This window comes from Acyrthosiphon pisum, chromosome A1 (assembly GCF_005508785.2).
Source record: "Acyrthosiphon pisum isolate AL4f chromosome A1, pea_aphid_22Mar2018_4r6ur, whole genome shotgun sequence".
Lineage (NCBI taxonomy): Eukaryota > Metazoa > Arthropoda > Insecta > Hemiptera > Aphididae > Acyrthosiphon > Acyrthosiphon pisum.
Window position 1 is genome coordinate 130,970,404 of NC_042494.1, and position 19,921 is coordinate 130,990,324.

Below are 19,921 nucleotides of genomic sequence, written 5' to 3' on the forward strand. Positions count from 1 at the left end.
ATATTAATTCGCGGTAATATCAGCACAGAATAGATTAAAATATATTATAATAATTAGTAATTACTATTATAATTGCAGAATTTCCGTAGACTTATTACACTATACAGTCACAGAACAGACTAATATAGTATGCATAGTAAAATACTGAAATCTATAATAGTCAATATGGGAATTTTATCATTGTAATGCCCATGGTCATGCTGTAATCTCGGTACGCCACTCAGGCGCCCACTCTACGGAAATCTCATGGAAACATCCATTTTACTTTTTTAAATTACGATAACATTAACAACAAATTATATTAAATACGTTTGAATCTGTAAAAAAAAGATGTACGGCATCCGCAGGTTAGGTATCAAATAATAGATACAACTGTCTAGTGCATGTACAATATATATTATTATACCATATTAATAATAGGTTCATAAGTGATGTCGTGTAGAAAAAAATGAATATTATGTTAAAGGCATTCCAACAATAATAATATATACGGAGCCAACCGTCTACCGGCCTAACCTATACTGCCAGCAGACAATGTCAAACGCGGCGTAGCGTTTTCGATATTATTCTTATCTGTCGTAAAGTCCACTCGTTCCTTATCAAAAACGAAATATATGTGTAAAACTGTAAACTCTGAAGTGACTGAACTACTGAAGTGTGATTTGTTAAAAAAATGATGTTCGTGTGTATGTAGTGTGCGCTGAAATAATTAAATTATATTTGATTGAATTATTATCGTTAATACAACCACGACTACTGAATTGGTCAGTAAAACGGTACCAAGACGACTTCAAAATGAACCCAAGCGAAAACGAAGAAGATACCAAATATTGTTTCAACTGGTAAGCTCCATTACTATAATTATAACTGTCTAATAGACTGTTTTGAATTCCAGTTTTATAGTCTGTGTGTAAATGCATCAACACCGAAATTCCACTACAAACATCAATTGGTTTTGTTTTAATTTAGTCTCAACATAGTATGTTTACTACGCTTTACAATTTTGAATGTCTGCAATGTTAAAATTATCTGTCGGCATCATGATTCTTTTATGCACTATCGTTCTGTTAACATATATATATACACCATACTTCCGTCCACTTCCAATCATATTGAAACTAAACAAAAATGTTTACAAATTATTAATTATTGTGACCACAAATGTTGCGGACTACACTGCATATTTATTTAAAATTGTAATTCTTAGTACCTGAGTAATGCAGATAGTTAAAAACGATTATTATTTGTTTCTTTTAATGTATGATGTTGGTACCTATATCATTATGACTTTTAATCCAAAATGCAAATATTTAAGTTAAATATAAGTATTTTATACAAAGTCATTGATGTTTCAAGAGCTCATATTAATCCAACAATAATCCAATTGAATATTATCATTGAAAACCGATTGTATCTTGAGCTTTTAATTGGTTTTGTGGGCAATTTTTTTTATGAAGGTACCTATTGACGTAGCATACCTGATTAAATATTATGGGTGGGGAATTAGAATTAAATTTGTAAAATGCACTAATATAAAATGTCTAAGAACTTTGTAAGAATATAAATTAAATGGATTATTATATCAAATTTCTAAAGTACAATAATAAAATAATTTTAGCTATTGTTACTAGCCACTATTACATTTTACTGTTCGGATCTTAGTACTGAAACAGTTCATCATATTTGGTAATGGGCTGAGTATTAGTTTTGCAGTAAACGACTGATGATAATTTATATAAAAAAAGAAAAAACTAATTTATATTTAAATATAATTCATAAATAGGTAATTTAAATTTTAAGCAATAAAATGTTATCTTTGTAGAGTGAAAAACATTCATTGATCAAAAGCAATGCTTCAGGCAAATTAAATTTATTATATATGCCTAATACAGAGGTATCAGACTTCTTCATCACACGGCTCCTTTGCGTTTTCACAATATTTTGACAACTCACAATTTATTGGTGATGGTCAACGAATACAATACGGACAATAATTATAATGACTTTATAGAAATATAACTTTAAATTTCCATATTCGCTATAATGATTAAAAATAATACTTATATTTCTATATTATATTAATTTTGAATTCCAGTTCTTTGACGAGGCTTCCTTTGCTAACTACCACGACCCACTGTTTGAATACCTTTAGCCGAGTACATTCTTCGCCTCTACAAATTTTACAACAATGTATTACAATTTTATTATTAAAACAAGTGTAGAAGAATTAAAAAAAAACTTAATGTAAGGAAGTCAACTTAAAAATCTATAGTATTAAAAACAATTTGTGATACGTTCAGTTAGTAATTATAATCTGTTTTACTTACCATTGATTTTATACTGTACATACTCCAAAATATGTATAAAATCAGTGGCGCCGATGTTTTTAAAATGTGGTCGGGCAATTTTAAAACTTCCCGGCCTCAATATCTTAATTATTTAATACAGAGGTACCCTAATATACATTTATTCATAATCACGGTTTAAATATACTCATGCTCATATTAAAGTTATGAAGTAAATAAAATATGGCCGGCCGGCCACATTTTTCAAAAAAGAGGTCGGGCCATGGCCCGACATATCCATGGACTTCGGCGCCACTGTATAAAATGATTAAACATTTTTAAGTTTTAATAACAAATAAAAGTTACCGAATGTAAGTACTATTCTCTCATGCACTAAAGATTGCAAGTACTCAAGTACTGAAAATAAGTGTTTTAGATGATCCATTCTATATCAATGTTATAACTGTGGTGTTGTACGATTGTGCACTTACACCTAATATTTACTCAGATTATACATGTTTTTTCTTTCCAATTCCTCTTAAGATTATACTGTATTAAATTTGGAATCATTGAATTTACATAGTTGTTTGATAGGAACCTTAACAAATTAAATAATTCCTATATATTTTGTTCAATAATAAAAGGATAATTGGATTTATATTGTTAGATGGAACAATAAACAGATATTGTTGTTTGATTATGACGCAAACTGTTTTTATCCAAAAATAAAACAACTACTTATTCAGTATTCTTATTATAATAAATAAATTTAGATAAGTAAATAGCAAAAATTAAATTATTTATTCATCAGTGGTTTTGTTGCAAACAGTATTTGTCATTCTGAAAAAAATTGATTAGTTTTTTACAGTTAATTGATATTTCTGTATACACTAATTATCTTATTATGATTTATTAGACACAGTGTCTATACTTATTTTTTAAGCAATGTTATTTTGAACCATTTGTTGAATAAAATTACTCCTTTACTGTAGTTTTTTCGTGTAATGGATTTTAAAACATTCTTGTAATTAATTTATTTTTTCCCCACCCACCAATCCCTATTCTCATCAATAATCTGTAATCTGTAAACATCTATATCTGTGCTAAAAATCAAGATTTTCCTTGTATGCCATATCACATCAAACAAAATTGTTCCAAAGAAAATATAACTGTCAAAATATACCAATGTTTTATTCGGCAAACTGTATGGAGGTAGATATTTTTGGTGCACTCTTTGGAGATCAATTAGGAAATCATATATTTTATGGTCATGTTGACCTAGTGCTACTGGTGACAGCCCATTGTATATTTAATTTCTTAATTTTATATAATATTAATTGTCATTTATATGTTATTAATTGTGCTCACTTATTAATAAAAAGTGTTCTCTATATATTTTATGAAACCGAATGAATTTGGAAAAAAACATTTTATATGAAGTGCCTACAATAAAAGTAACTTTTTAAAATTTTGTTTCTATCATAATATATTGTTAACTATTATAATAGGTTTGGTATAATTTTAACAATAAATAAATTTATAAAATATACATAATATGTATATGTTATGTGAAATGACCTATTATCAAATTTAGAAGTTTGATAAAATTTTGAATTTTAAAATTTGATAAGAAGCCAATTCACTCTAATTTTTAAGCCAACAGAGTTAAACACGATATGCTGAGTGTAAAATTTGCTATGTTACGCACTTGTAAGACGGAGATCATACATGTGGGTGCGTCATAGTTGTAAATGTGTTTATAAAATATTAAATTTTACAACTTTGTCTATGTTATTGACTACCTACTAATGTTAACAAATTATAATATTGGCTAGGCATTTATGTTATTGCCTAATTTACATAATTTACGATAATACATACACATATATATTCATATATATTTATATATACATATATTCAACTATATTACATCATCAATCTGATTAGTGGGGTGTATAAAAAAAAATTGATGTTCCTCATAATATTGCTTACTTACTGATAAAATATCCTATTTTTTTTCTATCAATACCTACGCACCCATATTTAAGGTGTTGTCTGAGCAACAGTTGGACCCTATATTACACACCACTAAATATGATGTTCGTTAGTATCACACTCCTAGTTACTAAATTGTTAAATATTTTATAATATTGTTTTAGCCGAAGAAATATTCCACTCATTAACCATGTAATGCACACTGCATACTGTCACCGTAACCTGAAGCTTTGCATGAAGTGTGACGAACCGTTCCTAACTTCAGATTATGAAGAACATCAAAAAACCATGCACTCTGTTATTTTATGCGATGCCTGTTCTGAAAAACTAGAAGCAATGGACTTAGAATCACATAAAGTATGTACTTTTTATGTTTTAAAGTTCTATTATTAATATATGCTACATTATTTAGTTAAACGATTGTCGTCACCGTATGCAAACATGTAACTATTGTCAGATTGATGTAGAAGCTTGCTTGTTACCAGCACACACAGATATATGCAGTAGTCGTACAGAACGCTGTAACAGTTGTGGACAATTTATCATGCTTAAGTTTTTGGCTGTGCATCAGGAAACTCATGAACGTAAAGAATTACTTAACGGTAAAAGGAAACATTGTGTGGTATTGGATTTTTGAATTTTATATTAATTATAAATTTGACAGTAGTTGCTAAACCAGTAATAGACGACAGTCCAAGCAGTCTGGCAGCATATCCGCCATTAATAAAAAAAGTGCCAAACATTGCAGTAACTGCAAGACCAACAACAAGAACTACTAGCATGCCCACGTTGAGACTAAACGAATCAACCATGACCAATCATAGGGTAACGCCACCAGTCAAACGCAACAATGATCAACCTCAAATTAATACTCATAGCAGTAATGACAACACGCATAAAGATCCAAAAAAGAATATGCCAATAGTAGACACGCCAAGCGGTAAAATTCGTTTGATATTTTTGTTTTTATTTTTAAAAAAAATTAGTGAATAAAGTATTAAACCTATTGGTAAATATTTTTTTTCAAGTATTTCATTATCAAAACAGATAACGACTGTTTCTTCTAGCATATCATTTATATTTTCAAAGAATTCTTATTATTAATTTTATTTATTGGGTACAATTTAAACAAGTTTGATAATGCTAATTTCAATATTTTCTTTATTTCAGTTTCTTATTATGTAGTGAAATGGTTTGTTCGTGAATAAAATGTTTACATTTTAATATTTAATCCAATGCACTAGTTTAGTTTACATAAAGATGCTATATTTTTAATTGTTGAATTATTAGATTTCAAACCGTTTATTTTTACTAGATCTAGATGATGATGATGATGATGAATTTCCTATACTTGGTGCTTATTCAATTCCCAATAACCATTCTGCAAATATCAATAACCATTTAACAAATGAATACAACAATTTTTCCGATACACTTGAAAGTGTAAAACTACCATGCGAGTTTTGCTTAGAAATGATTGACTCTGAAAATCTTGTTTTGCATGAAGTAAGTTGCATTATATGTGATAACGTTGCTTGTCTGGTAAATGCAATTATTTATTGATTAATATTTTGTAGACTGGATGCCGTCCAGATTTAGCAACATTTCATAATGTTTTGCAAACAAATAATAAAAATACCAACAGCGAGAATGATATTTTTCCAATACCACCTCATGATTTAGACACCTCCAGCAGCAGTGGAGACAGTGAGCTCAATTTAAATACATTGAGTTTAAGTTCTGAAGATGAAGATGATAGTGAAAAAATCAATGTTGAGAAATTGCCTTGCGAATTCTGTGAAAAATTAGTATCCATTAAGAAGTTTTTAAACCATCAGGTAATGAGAGATTAGAGTAATTAAATATTTTTTTTATTACCTATATAACATATTTAATCCAATAAGCTAATTTGCTCAATGAACTCAATTTCAAATTTCTATATTAATACAATGGGTTTTCTAGTGGAGATGTGAAAAATTACATTTGGATTTACCTGTGATAAATAATTTTGATAAAGATGTGTATCCACAACCTATTATTAATACAAATACAAAGTTCCCAAAATCGGTAAACTTACTAGAAACTCAGCGTAATCTATTCAAAACAACATCTGGTAATGTATTATTACACCTCATTGATATCATCTGATGTGGTATAATCTCAGTAACCCTAATCATATAAGATTTATTTATAGATTAATAATTATTTATTAGAGTTTGAATAGTTCATTAAAAAACCCTACCTTAAAGTCTTAAAGATGACCATTAGCGGTTTTCTTTTCTGGTATACTTCCATTTTTGCTTCTATTTAAATGCCAGTTCACAGTCAGATTATAGAGATTACGCTTTATCAGTCATGTACAATTTTATCATGTATAGATGATTTTTTGCATGTCTAGTATTTGAGTTCTTAATTTTAACTCTATTTCAGCTCCAGCTAATCTATCTGGAAGAACTTTAACATTGAGGAACTCTGAAGCTAATGCTCAATCTCCAGCATCATCAACACATGACCCACAAACGAGACAGATACTGCCACGGGTCAAACTAAATAGACAAAATCCAAGTCGACCAAACATACCTATGGATAATCGTTATGTGAATAACTCTGCTCGGAACAACTATGTACAGTTTATATCCAAGTAAGTTGTTATAATCTAATTTAAAAATAATTGTTTCTAGAACTTTATAACTATATTATTATAAATTAATTAAAAAAATAATCTTAATTGGCTTTATTTGAGTATGAGCTTATTTGTAGTAATGTTCTTCCCATTAGCTATGATATAATTATTATTATTTAATTAAAGAAATAACTAATTTTGTTTGAAAAATACTCTTGTGCATTAATCACAATTAAAGATTATAATATATTACATATCTTTAATTGTAATGGTAAAAAATGTTGAAGAGAACTTAACATTCGAACAAATCAATTGATAATCTTCAATATTTGTGTTAATGCTGAAGTAACATAACATTTAACATGTTAAGAGATATTTATCTAATAATTTAAATTTATTTACTTATTCAATTTTTTTTTCAAAAGTTCTAGATTAAATCATTCAGAGCTGGCTTCCACAATTAACAATTCTCCTGCATACCTAAACCCATCTAGTGGTGCTATACCGAAACAAAAAAATATGAAGCCAAGCAATAACAGAAGAGTTATAAATGACTGTGAGTAAATTAACATTTCAATCAGTGGTATGGGCACATTTCAATTGTGATATGGGGCACATGGGGCACGTGCCCTACATAAAATATTGAAATAAATAAATAAATTTAAGAATTTATATTATATTAAAATTTAATGTATTATTTCCATAGTTCTATCAAAATATTTAGTTTGTAAATTTGACATTATTATCGAAATACAAAAATTCTGGTGTTCCTACTTACAACACGTACATAGTATGTGAGCACCAGGTGGCGGGCACATAATTGTACCACGATTAACAGCAGTAGATTTCCCCTACTTATCAACAGAAATTAATATGGCGGTTTCGGGCATAACCAAAGGGCCCAGATTCTATTTTATTATGATTTACTGGATTCTTAGTCTTATCATCTTCATTGTCATAATTTTCTTTTTATTAAATATTTTTAGTATACCACATAAGTGTGTATTAAAAGTTTTTTTGTACATAATAGTATAATACAAGACATGAGTTAAATTCAAAACCAACAGAAATTAGAGGGGGTAAGTTGTGATATTAGAGAAGGGGAAAACGTGTGCCCCACGAGCCGCCACTGATTTCAATTAATCATGAATACATGGAACGAATGAATATAATATAGTATACTATATTCTATATTGTCTTGTGTTCACAGTATCAAAGAAGAAACGTAGAGATTCTGATTCATCAAGTGACTGAATTACATTCAGTATCTTTTATTTTAATAACTTATTATTTTTAAGAAGACTACAACTAGTGAAATTTATGTAACCTTAAGTTTAAAAAAGTTTTTTCTCAAATTGTTTTTCATCTTAATATTTTGCTTTTTTTTTATAATAATAATAATAAATTTAATTATTTGCATTTATTATATTTTAAATTAAGATATTATCTTCTCATATCCACGAGATAACGATTTTTTTTTGCTATGTTACAAAATATCATATTTGTATTATTATTATTATTTATTATTTATATGACAAATGTGATAATTATTAAATAAGAAATTGGAAAATACATAGAGATCGGACAAACTACAAAATATACCAGAATGCTTCCATGAGGATTGGCCAAAAGGCCACCAGGGAAGAAAAATAAAAAATATGAATTGTATGATTTTGTTCCACAGTAACCGAACAATTTGTTTGATTAATAACTGAAATATATTACTGACACTCCGTGCAATTGTAACTCTTCGTCCCTTTACACTGTAAATTTGATAAATAATAATAAGAAACCTATGGATAATACTACAAAATACAATGTAATGTGAAATCGCAAAATATCACACCTGGTGCCAACGACTTCGGTAAAATTTAAGTCTATGATTTATCTATATCGTGTTGTAAATGTTTCATATAATTAATAATAAATATATTATATTCCAACATTACTAATTGATTGTTGTAATTTTTAATATGTATAGATCAACTACAAACTCTTGAATTTGATGATTGGAGCATTCTACTAAAAATAGTTCTTAAGGCAAAACTTAAAAATAATCAATAAAAATCAATACATCCATCGCTCTGCTAAAAATCTAAAATATAACTTTTTTAGATTTTTAAATGTGAACTATATGACTGATCTGATCTTTTTATATCGAGTACCTACACATATTGTAAATGTTTATGTACCACTTGAACATATTATATTGACCTAATATCTTTTTTTTTGCTTATCAAAAAATGTAGGAGACTTTATTAGAATCAACTTAATTATGAACATTTAGGAATTTAATATTAATGAGAGAACAAATTTTATTAATATGATGTACAATTTTTTTATCACTATTAAAAACGGCCTCTACGCTGTTGATATTAATTTATAAAATTGGCTAGTGTAAAATTAACCAAATAAATAATAACATTAAATGTCAGTAATAATTCCACTTTTTTTTAAGCGAGATTTCTTTTTAACGCATGATCTTTTTGCATACTACAGGTTGATAAACGCAGAATCGGTATAATATTTGAGACATTTTTGTATCAGTGTTATAATAAAATATATCTGTTATGAAAATGTTATTTGATTTTTGGTGAAACATAACACTATACCAAATCCAACAAATTATTCCATGCCTATATAAAAATTAATCAGATAAATGGAGATATATTTTTTTATAGTTTATTTGTTTTTAATTTGCCATTTAAAACATTAAAAGTTGAATACAGTCTAAAGAAATAGGTTATCTTATACTAATTATTATATAAACAATTTATGGATACATCAATAAAAATTATTATGATACAAATAACATTTTAAATCAAGATAACTTAAAACTGTCAAAAATAAATTTACCTATAGTTTATTAACATGAATATTGTATAGAAAAATTATGGATAATATTCAAGATTTACTTATAAATTAATACTTATTCTTTAGTAATGCCATTATTTATAAGTTCACCACCAGTTTGGCGGTTGACATATAAACGGAATAACCGCAACCTCCATTGATCTAATACATTAATAAGTTTCATAGAATCGGACAATCCACTTGGTTTGACCGCAGCATTCAAAAAGTTATACATGGTATCCAGTTTTTCTTCTTCACTGTATAAATCAAATATAAACACGACATGTTCCAACAACTGAATAACATTGAACAATACTTTCTTTGGATTGTTTTTGAAATAATTTTTATCTACCAAATCTTGAACAAACCTGAACAAAATGATACAAAATTAATACTCTAAGCACTGATACTACCTTATGATACATTTTATACCATTCATTAGAGTAGAAAAGAAAACTAAGTAAAACTTCAATACTATTTTAATCATATTTGACACGAAAAAATGTATTTTATAAATTTGATTAATAATGGGTGCTTCACCTTAAATAGATTATGTACACATGTGAAAACAATAGATTAAGTCTATTGTTTCCTTTATTATATATTGTAACAGTTGAGTTATATTAGTTGTATACTTGTATACTAGTGGCTTATAAAATAATATATAAAGTCTATTATTTTGGTTAGAAATTTTAATTGCAATAATGTTTCCATATGCGGTTTGTTAAAATGCATAATAATATACAAATATATTTTTAAAAGCAATTTAATGACACTAGCTGAGTGGGGATTTAAATTTTTTATGATCAAGTGTTTAGTTTATATAATCATAAAAAATACATACCATTCTTTGATGCTAGAGGGAAATGTATTATTATTGTCAGTCTTTCCTAAAATTGACATGTATAGTTTGTATGTTAAACATGTATACATTTTTTTCATTATTTGTCCTTCTAGAGGCAGAAATAAATCAACCGCCAAAATTAATAAATCGTCTTCATTATGTTCTGAATACAATTGTTCAACAAATGCTATAATAGCGGGATCATTGTTTTCTTCTAATGCTGTTTCGATACAAGCACTAAATAATCTTTTTAACACATTTATCATTTGTCCACTTAGGTGGAAGTATATTGTAACAATATACTTGGCTATTGTTAGCAGTTCGTCAACACTAAATTTCTTGTTATTTTTCAGCATACTGTGAGATATGAAATTTATTACTAATTCAAAATTGTGCCGTCCAATGTTTTTAAAATCTTTCATTTGATACTCTAGCGATGGATCACTAGTTACAGTATCCAAATCAGCTCGCCAATTGCATAAAATACTTTTGATATTCTGAAAAACATTTTTAATTTTGTTTTTAATAATAATTATCCTTAGGCAAAAGAGTAGGTATAGTTATAATTATTTATTAAATAGACAATGTCAATAGAATTTATTATTTTTGAAACATACATCAAATACTGGTGACCAATTTGCTTTCATCAAATGGTTAAAATGAATATTGGCTTCAAGTTCATTTCCTTCAATTAACATAATTTGTAAGCGTTGTATACACAATTTGGTTAAATCTGAATGTGAGTCGTCTTTAAAGGGTATATTATAATTACAGCAGTCAACAGGATTAAAATGTATTGATACAAGAGGAAGTTTGTCATTGCTTTCAAAATCAATAGTCTCATTTAGTTGTTCTTGATACAATTTATCAACAACTTTCATCTCTTCTTCGAGTTTAGCAGATTGTTCCATAAGCTTTCCTTCTAATTGTCTATTTTTCAAAATTTCATGTATATCAAATTTAAAAACAGGTCTTTTAAGTTGTTTCGATGCATTCTTTTTTGGCTTACATGGTTTTTTATCTTTCATGATTTTTTTCTTTGTTTTTGGCATTCTAAAAGATTTAAAAAAATATATTACTTATACTAGTATTTTAAAATTAGGTTAAAAGCATTGTGTCAAATCAGTATTAGTGAACAAAATAATATAATTTATTTTTTACTACGTATATTATGCAGAATATATGTACCATACTAGGAAATAGCCACACTCCAAACTAGCAATCAATTAATTATTACACGAATAAGCTTTGTAGGTGGAAAAACCGAAAACAAGTTAAACCTGTTATAGTACATGAAATATGAATAGACAATATGTTAGTATGCAATATCTAAAAGTCAAAATCAATATTATTTTCACTATTAATATTGTCACTATAGATTTATACAATGTGATTTTCTCAAGATATCATATACTATTTTGACAAATTGTAATAATAATTACTAAATTAATTAATACAGAATAAATTAAATATCTTGCGAATACTGAAAAAATATCTACACCGACAGTGTACACTACTGGCGTGAGATTTTCACCGTTATTGATGCATCAACATGTAATATTAACAACCGCAGTTTATGACTATAATAATATTATTTATTATGATATAATATTAATTTTATTTCATTAATAATAAGTATATTAAAATTGTACAGAGACTACAAACACACAAGCCACGAGGCACTTAAAAAGAAAAACTTCCACATACCATTTTACTTATAGTTATTATGTATTGTCAATATACAAACTTTTCATTTGTTAGTTGATCGTTGAAATTTATATATGGTTCTTTGATTTTTTTTGTTGACTTGAAATAAACTCGACAAAACTTAAATTAAAACCCTTTTCGAAATGTTTTATTTGCTGAGTACAAAAAACGATAATTAGGTAATTAGTCCAGGGGAGCCCATCAATCAGAACCTAGGGGGGTCGACAATATCATAAAAAAATAACTAAGAACCAACCAGATTGATTTTATTAAATAACAGAAAATAAATACACAACATAGATAAACGATGTACTATGTAATTACTAAACTATGCAATAGGTAGGTATGTCATGTATTATAATATCATCAGTAAAAATAGTTTATTATTTACAATTACAAAAAATTACTATCATTTCACATTTGTCTAGGGGGGTTGGAAATGTTACTTCCTCTCACCCCTTAATGGGTGCTCTTGGCAACTACAATAATAAAAATTATTAATTTATGACAAATTTGGTATTAAAAACAAGTAACTACGGTCAACTCAACAATATACAAAAACCGTTTTTTCTTGTTTTTAAGTTTTATTCAGTAAATATATAACAATAAAATTTAAATAAATAATTGAAACTGTTAACCGTTAACAGAACAATTAAACCTTATACTTATATGATATATTTTAATTTTGTTTTGATATTCTGATCTCGACGAGAATGTAATGTTGACTTGAGAGGGAAAAAATGATTTACATAATATTAACATATTAATATTATCTGCTCTATACTCTATGCCAAGAGAAAACCCAAGATATTAAACTTATACATACACATTTTAATTTAAAATATAAAAAACCTATGGGATTCACTTCTTACTTGAAAATTTGATACTAGGTCAGTAACTCAGAATTCAGATCACTCCGCAGTCCACAGATATCTGTGGTTCACTTCTTCTCCATGTGTCACAGATAATTATAGATATTATATTGAATATTCTGTGCTCTTGACTAGTTCACCCAAACTAACTATAGTTATGACACAGAACAATCAATTATGATATAAACAATAATTTTCATGACAAATTTATAAAATACATTTAATCATGAATGTCATTAATAATAATATGATGTTTTATCATGAGTAACTATGGTAATAATCATGGACGTATAATAGAATAATAACCGCACATTGTCTGTCTCTCTCGCACATATTATGTTGGCTTCAACGTATTACATGTAGAACGGCTATCATTCCTGGTCTATTCTATTATACGTCTATGGTAATAATAGTTGAGTGGTGTACCGCGTTTTCCCGCCATTTTATATTTTGATCCAAAGGCGAAGGCACGATGTAAGATAGTACCACAGAATAGAGAAATGTAGAAATAGTACTACTACTATCTTAAATCGTGGAGCTGGTGTATAATTGATACATTAGGACCACGAATTAAGATATACATATACGTCATATATATCTTAATTCGTGATTAGGACTATATCTTTAATCGTGATCAATAGTTAATACACCTTGACCTATAATACAGACTCCTATAAACACACAGCGTTCTTTAATCGTGTCCAAAAGCCAGAACACAATAATAATATTTTATCACAGATATATATATTAAACTAGATTGCTAACTATTGATAATACGTGAAGCGAAGTTCCGCCATTTTATCTGAGGCCAGAAGTATTATCAATTATTATCACAGTACTGATAATAACGAATTATGACCACCTGTTCACTGTTATCTTGTCAAATGTCGACGTTTTTGGTTTTTCTAATTTTTTTTTGAAATTTATACTTTTTATTGTAGTAAAAATTTGTTTAATCGTTACTAAATAATTATGCCCTATAAATGTTGTGCGTATGGTTGTAATAATGTCGATGGAGTGGACAAAAATATTAAGTTATTTAGGTAAAATTATAAATATTTAATAAACAAATGTATCTATTATTTTACTTATTTTCTTTTAAAGATTTCCTTTGAATGAAACCACGGAAAAAGAATGGGTGAATGCCATCCAGAGAAAAGATTTTAAACCATCCAAGTATAGTAGACTGTGCAGTGCACATTTTAACCCAAATGATTTTGTTGAAAATCCAAACAGATTGGTTTTAAAAGAAGGTGTAGTTCCTAGTAATTTTAATTATCCTGCCACTCGCATTAAAAAATACACGAAGAAAAAAATAACTGGAAATGTTTATTCTCCAGTGCTTAATGAAATAGTTCAGAATAACAGTCATCCAGGTATTTTAACCAATTATCACTTAGGTACTTATCTATATATAAAGTACAAATGTTAATACTAAATTTAATTAATAGAAGATTTAACGTTTAATATATATATCTGTGTATACAGGTTACTCAACGAAACTTATATTTTGGTGCGCTTAAAATTAACGATCTTGTCATAGCAAGAATAACACTTAGCGCTTTTGCATTATAGTGATTTCTAGTGGTACTACAAAATATATCAATATAGATATACAATATTATGTATTGGAGCGCTAGTAGTTATTCTCACATAGTTGATCAGCTGTTAGAAATCAACATTTAAGCGCACCACTTTTGTTGTGTATGTACATAGGGTCGTTGAGTAACCTGTATATCTTAAATCGAGTAGATAACTAACTATCAATATCGCCCACGGTCTTAGATTATTAGGTCTGGCAACTAATCCCCGAATATGAAGCTCTTATTGACGGGTCCCGCTCTGGTGGCGCCATCTACCGGTCAAGTACCAAAATATTATTATTTCGATGATTGTCGACTTATAAAATTTAATTAACACTGTGGGCTTAACGATCCATTGAATATTATCGGCATTATTTTGCTCATAGTTAAAAATCAATGAGCCTATGACTGTAAAATACCGCCAAAATATACAGACCCATGTTATTGGCACATTGTCCTTATAAAGGTCTACAAGTAGTGACTACTTAAGTACCAAAGTTCTAACTATTATTATTATTATTTTTAGGTGTTTTTATATTTTTATACTTTTAAATAATAATTACTATTATAAATTTTTAACAGTAAAAATGTTTATCTATTTGTTTAATCTTTGAATGAGTAATAAATTATTAAAATACAAATTACTACTAGAGCGCGCCACCAGAGCGGGACCCGACAATAAGAGCACTACTGATTTGTGTTAATTGGTTGGGGAGTTGCACGGGCATGCGTCAAAATACGACTCAGAAATATAGATTTAAGTGACCATAGATATATACAAGATATATATATATATCTATTTATATATATAATTCTACAGTACGTGTGTTTGTAAGCAAACTCCTCCTAAACGGCTGGACCGATTTTGATGAAATTTGTTGTATGCGTTTGGGTGACGCCCCGGATTGTTTAGATTCACAAATCATCCCCCTAGGTCCAACCAGGGGATGTGCTCAAACGGAGATTTAGAAATTTACGGTGGAAATTTTTGTTTATAAAAGGTTGCCATGGGTTTTAAAACTATATAATAATAATTATTATTGGTTGCCGTAAAATCAGTGTATTCATTCAATGCATTTAATTTTTTTGCACGCTGTATTTTGATATTGTATGTATCGCAATTACGTAAATATTGAGCGTATTATACTCACATATAAGTTACGTACATAAAATAATGCCACGTCTTCGTGGACGAGGAGGAAATATTAGTTGACAGACTCGGCATTCACAATTATTCCAGCCGTTTAGGTGGAGTTCAGTGACATACTTGGCATAACTTTGATACTTCAGACTTAAAATATAAAATTACGTACAAACAGCACGGGGTCCGCGATCTACCACAGGTAGATTGCCTACCTGATAGTATACTGTTGCGAATCAGAATTATTATTCCAGGCAACAGAAAAGTTAAGATACATTTTGAACACCATACACCGAATATTAAAAACGAATTGAACAAATTTTGAGTCATATGGAGTTGGTACATTTAACGGGAAACGAACTATTCCCCATTCTACACCTCCCTCGCGGACACTAAGCGCGCCGACCACCCGTCACACGCCTCCCATAACATTTCCAGTCCAGCGTAGTAGTCCGTGGTGTAAACAAAATAATATAATTTATACCTAATGATATATCATGTATATCATATTATTATTACAGTAGGATCAATAGGTACATTATAAGAAAAATATGTACTTATTAATTATTTTCATGATCTTGAAAAAAATGTCCTCTTTTATTGTTAACCATAAATGGTAACCCTACCTAAGTCGCATAAAATTATTATCGAACCAATAATATACTAACACATGTAATTTAAATAGAAAATTAAAACTATTAAACATGACAAATTTTATAATTTGTCATGCTAATAAATAAATACAAATTCATATTTACAAAATGTACTAATATTTTTTAAAAAAGTCATTTTTTTAAACAATTAGTTACAACAATTTAGTTACATTTTACGTTATTGATCAGAATCTGAATCCGTTTCAGATGATGACGTGCATCTCGTAATGGTCATCAACAAATCAGTTTTTTCCGCCGACAAGACCTCGTCTATAATATTATCAACTTCATAAAACTTGATCTCCTCAATTTTGGTGAGGCTTATAAAAATGTTCCACATTTTTGCGTCAACTCGATTGATGCCCTCTATTAGTAAATTTTTGACGTCCGGAAGCTTGTAGGTAATGTTATTCATCCGGACGTGGTTCTTCACCGATCACCAAGCGAGCTCAATGGGGTTAAGCTTGCAGTGATATGGTGGGAGTCGTAACACTGTATGATTATTGGCTTTCACAAGCTCGTCAATAACATACTTAGTATGTAGTGGCTTCAATCGTTTCACCATGTGCAACAGTTGAGGGATAACCATAGATCGGTCTATGGATTCTCCCTTATCCTCTAACCACTTAATAATATCCGCCTTTCTTGTATTTGATGTTGGGGCTTTGTCGATTTTAACTGAATGGTAGTTTTCCATGACAATAACGGAGTTCGGTTTTAGGCGAGGTAGAATGCCCTCCATCCACTCACGAAATATGTCCCCATTCATTTCATCATGGTAGTTGTGTTTTTTTTTATTCGAAACATAGCAAACCCCCCGGTAGAAAACCCTCTTCTGAGCCGATGTCGAGTACAATGAGGCCATCCACACATGTTTCGCCGAGGAAATAAATATGTCGACCCTCTTTCCGGTATTTTATGATGTTGTCCAAATACATTCTTCGCCACACAACAATCTCATTTTTTCGGTTATAGCACTGTTCTAATTTCTTTTTCTATACCGGAAATCTAAGTCTTTCAAAAGGTAAAATAAATTTGTACGCGATATCGATGGCAAACTGTCGTCGGCAGATAAGACTTGGTACATTTTATCAACTGTAGGAATTTCACGGTGAAACCATATGCTGTGAACGTGCCTATACGTACTGCATTTTTTGCAAAAACATCAAAAAGATCACGAAATGATTTTTTTCTTGTTCGTTTTGGAACAGGCACTGTGTTTGTCTCCTTGTACGCCTTAATAATGTTGTGAACTGAACGTTCGCTAATACACAATACTTCAGGGTATTTGGCCTCGAATTTTTCTCATGGATATGGTAGTATGTTCGTCTTGTATAATACATTTATACATATTTGTAGCACGGATTCTTAAATCCTCACTTATAATCTGAAATAAAAATATTTAAAAACATAAGTCTTAATAAAATTGCTGTCTTGAAGGACTATATGTGCAGTCTTGGGTAGTATTTTGAATAAAGTGTTCCAAATACAGTATTCGGAATAACTACAATAAAGTTTTATTGTTTTCCTAGACATTTTTAAAATATTATACACATTTTAAAATTTTAAACCAAGTATCAACAACTTAATTATATTATATTTAGAATTATTAAATTATATATGTTGACAAATTTTAGGTTTAATATTTAAAACAAAAATTTAAAAATATTTTAAAAGTATTTGTAATATTTTTGAAGTATTTGAATATAGTTTCTGAATACTATTTTTCATAAGTATTTGAATATTTATTCCAAATACTTTTTAAAAGTATTTTACCAAAGTCTGCGTATTTTAAATTGAGAATAACAGATTTATGTATTATATTATATGAATCCCGGAAAAAAAAGACCAAGGAAAAAAGGACACGGAAAAAAAGAACAATTTACATTTTTTGAAATTTTTAGAAATGTTAAGAAAGTACTAGTGGCGCAACTAGGGCTGAAATGTTAGGGGGGCTGTATCCCCCACCTGATATTACATGAAAAGTAACCCGTGGGGGCGATCCCCACACCACCATATATGTTCACTTAAAAATATAAAAAAATCGGAACTTGGTAACTTTTTGATTTTTTTTTCCAAACTGTTTTAGGGTGCTTTGTAAGAATGTAAAAAAAAAAAAGCCCGAACAAACTTCGTATTGTAGTTATTGATGAAAAAATTCAAAAACTACATTTTTTTCGTATATACCTAATGCGCATTTAAAAAAAAAATACTTAGAATTGAATATCACTCGGACAAAAAATCAAAAATATCCTCCGATTTGCTAATCGTAAGTAAAACCACCTTGGGCAGGCCTCGGAATTAAACAAAGTTGTAAAAAATCACATAATCTGCTAGCATTGCCACTCGCTCAGTGCGCTGCGCTCGGACAAAAAAATCTAAAAAAAACACCAAACACGAGTTCCTCTGCGCGTCATTAAAGTAGTGCTACACAACACTTTATATGGCGTACGTATAAACGTAAAATAGCAAACTTTGAATGGCTTTAAACTTCCAAAATAATGGTTTCCGCAAAAAAATTCAAACAATAAAATTTCGAAATCAGCGTTAAAAACCACAAATTTTGAAAAAAATGTAGTTATTGAAGTTTTTTTTATCAATAACTTCAAAACGAAGTTTGTCCGTGCTTTTTTTTTGCATTCTTATAAAGCACCCTAAAATACACATTTTGGAAAAAAAAATTTCAAAAATCGATAGGTTGCTAAACCAGAATTATGCCAAAAAATCATACAAACAAAATCAATTATTTATTTACTCAAATATTTAGGTAATAATACCTTATTTTCTAATATTTATATTATAATTTTTAAATAACCATCCCACGGTACAAAAATACGCCTGGAAGTTGGATCTGATGAAACGAAGTTGCTCAAGATGTTTAGGTGGATATGAACCAAAAAAAAAAAAACATACTATATTTATGAAAGAATTCAATTTAGACTTGTAAGTTGTAACATTATGCGAAGATTATAAAAACGGTAAAAGGGATATTGAAAATTTCTTAACTGCTGTAGCACCCACGATACGATATCATAAATATTTAATTTTATTAAATAATAATAATTTGATATCAATAACTTTTTTTTTTGTGATAATCAATTAATATATTTTTAAAAATTGTTCTTTTTTTCCATGTTATCTTTTTTTCCTTGGTCTTGTTTACGGATTACCATATTATATAGTAGTATATAGTACTTACTTTTCCACTTTTTCCCTTTTTCATTGGCGATGGGCCATATTCAGCATTATTCTCATTAGAACTGTCTGCCATGTCGGATAAATAATTCACAAAATACTATGAAAAAAAAAAACAGCAAATATCGGATGCTGCGTGGTGTTTTGGTATGTTGCGAAATGAACGCGTT

At 28.8% G+C, this 19,921-nt stretch overlaps 3 protein-coding genes across 4 annotated transcripts; 2 read left to right on the plus strand and 1 right to left on the minus strand.

Annotated features, from left to right (window-relative positions):
- Positions 1–352: 352 nt before the first annotated feature.
- On the plus strand, positions 353–8,855 carry LOC100160694 (TRAF-type zinc finger domain-containing protein 1). 2 transcript variants are annotated; one of them, XM_008184460.3, is made up of 10 exons: positions 353–842; positions 4,445–4,637; positions 4,693–4,882; positions 4,945–5,220; positions 5,596–5,786; positions 5,858–6,118; positions 6,243–6,393; positions 6,711–6,921; positions 7,329–7,459; positions 8,114–8,855. In XM_008184460.3, the coding sequence occupies exons 1-10, from the start codon at positions 796–798 to the stop codon at positions 8,155–8,157; spliced, it is 1,695 nt and encodes a 564-aa protein (XP_008182682.1). In that variant the 5' UTR covers positions 353–795; the 3' UTR covers positions 8,158–8,855. The 2 variants fall into 2 exon arrangements, with proteins under 2 accessions (XP_008182682.1, XP_001943669.1); XM_001943634.5 differs by having other exon boundaries at positions 359–842; positions 4,948–5,220.
- Positions 8,856–9,825: 970 nt separating this feature from the next.
- Positions 9,826–13,753, minus strand: LOC100569973. Its single transcript, XM_003244213.4, has 5 exons — positions 13,606–13,753; positions 13,180–13,328; positions 11,218–11,653; positions 10,601–11,097; positions 9,826–10,124 (listed from the first exon to the last, which is right to left on the minus strand). Exons 3-5 carry the CDS (start codon positions 11,650–11,652, stop codon positions 9,833–9,835), a joined length of 1,224 nt encoding a protein of 407 aa, XP_003244261.1. The 5' UTR covers position 11,653; positions 13,180–13,328; positions 13,606–13,753; the 3' UTR covers positions 9,826–9,832.
- A 157-nt stretch (positions 13,754–13,910) lies between these two features.
- On the plus strand, positions 13,911–14,714 carry LOC115033852 (THAP domain-containing protein 1-like). The gene is made up of 3 exons (XM_029488340.1): positions 13,911–14,222; positions 14,284–14,555; positions 14,668–14,714. Exons 1-3 carry the CDS (start codon positions 14,152–14,154, stop codon positions 14,700–14,702), a joined length of 378 nt encoding a protein of 125 aa, XP_029344200.1. The 5' UTR covers positions 13,911–14,151; the 3' UTR covers positions 14,703–14,714.
- The last annotated feature ends 5,207 nt before the right edge of the window (positions 14,715–19,921 follow it).

Bases quoted from the DNA above. Each gene is read 5' to 3' on its own strand.
- LOC100160694 (XM_008184460.3), top strand. From the start codon at position 796: ATGAACCCAAGCGAAAACGAAGAAGATACCAAATATTGTTTCAACTG. The intron at 5,221-5,595 runs GTAAAATTCGTT...TATTTTTACTAG, and splicing joins AATAGTAGACACGCCAAGCG to ATCTAGATGATGATGATGAT. The intron at 7,460-8,113 runs GTGAGTAAATTA...TTGTGTTCACAG, and splicing joins CAGAAGAGTTATAAATGACT to TATCAAAGAAGAAACGTAGA.
- LOC100569973 (XM_003244213.4), bottom strand. From the start codon at position 11,652: ATGCCAAAAACAAAGAAAAAAATCATGAAAGATAAAAAACCATGTAAG. The intron at 11,098-11,217 runs GTATGTTTCAAA...AATGTTTTTCAG, and splicing joins ATTGGTCACCAGTATTTGAT to AATATCAAAAGTATTTTATG. The intron at 10,125-10,600 runs GTATGTATTTTT...CATTTTGTTCAG, and splicing joins CCCTCTAGCATCAAAGAATG to GTTTGTTCAAGATTTGGTAG.
- LOC115033852 (XM_029488340.1), top strand. From the start codon at position 14,152: ATGCCCTATAAATGTTGTGCGTATGGTTGTAATAATGTCGATGGAGTG. The intron at 14,223-14,283 runs GTAAAATTATAA...TTTCTTTTAAAG, and splicing joins AAAAATATTAAGTTATTTAG to ATTTCCTTTGAATGAAACCA. The intron at 14,556-14,667 runs GTATTTTAACCA...CTGTGTATACAG, and splicing joins TCAGAATAACAGTCATCCAG to GTTACTCAACGAAACTTATA.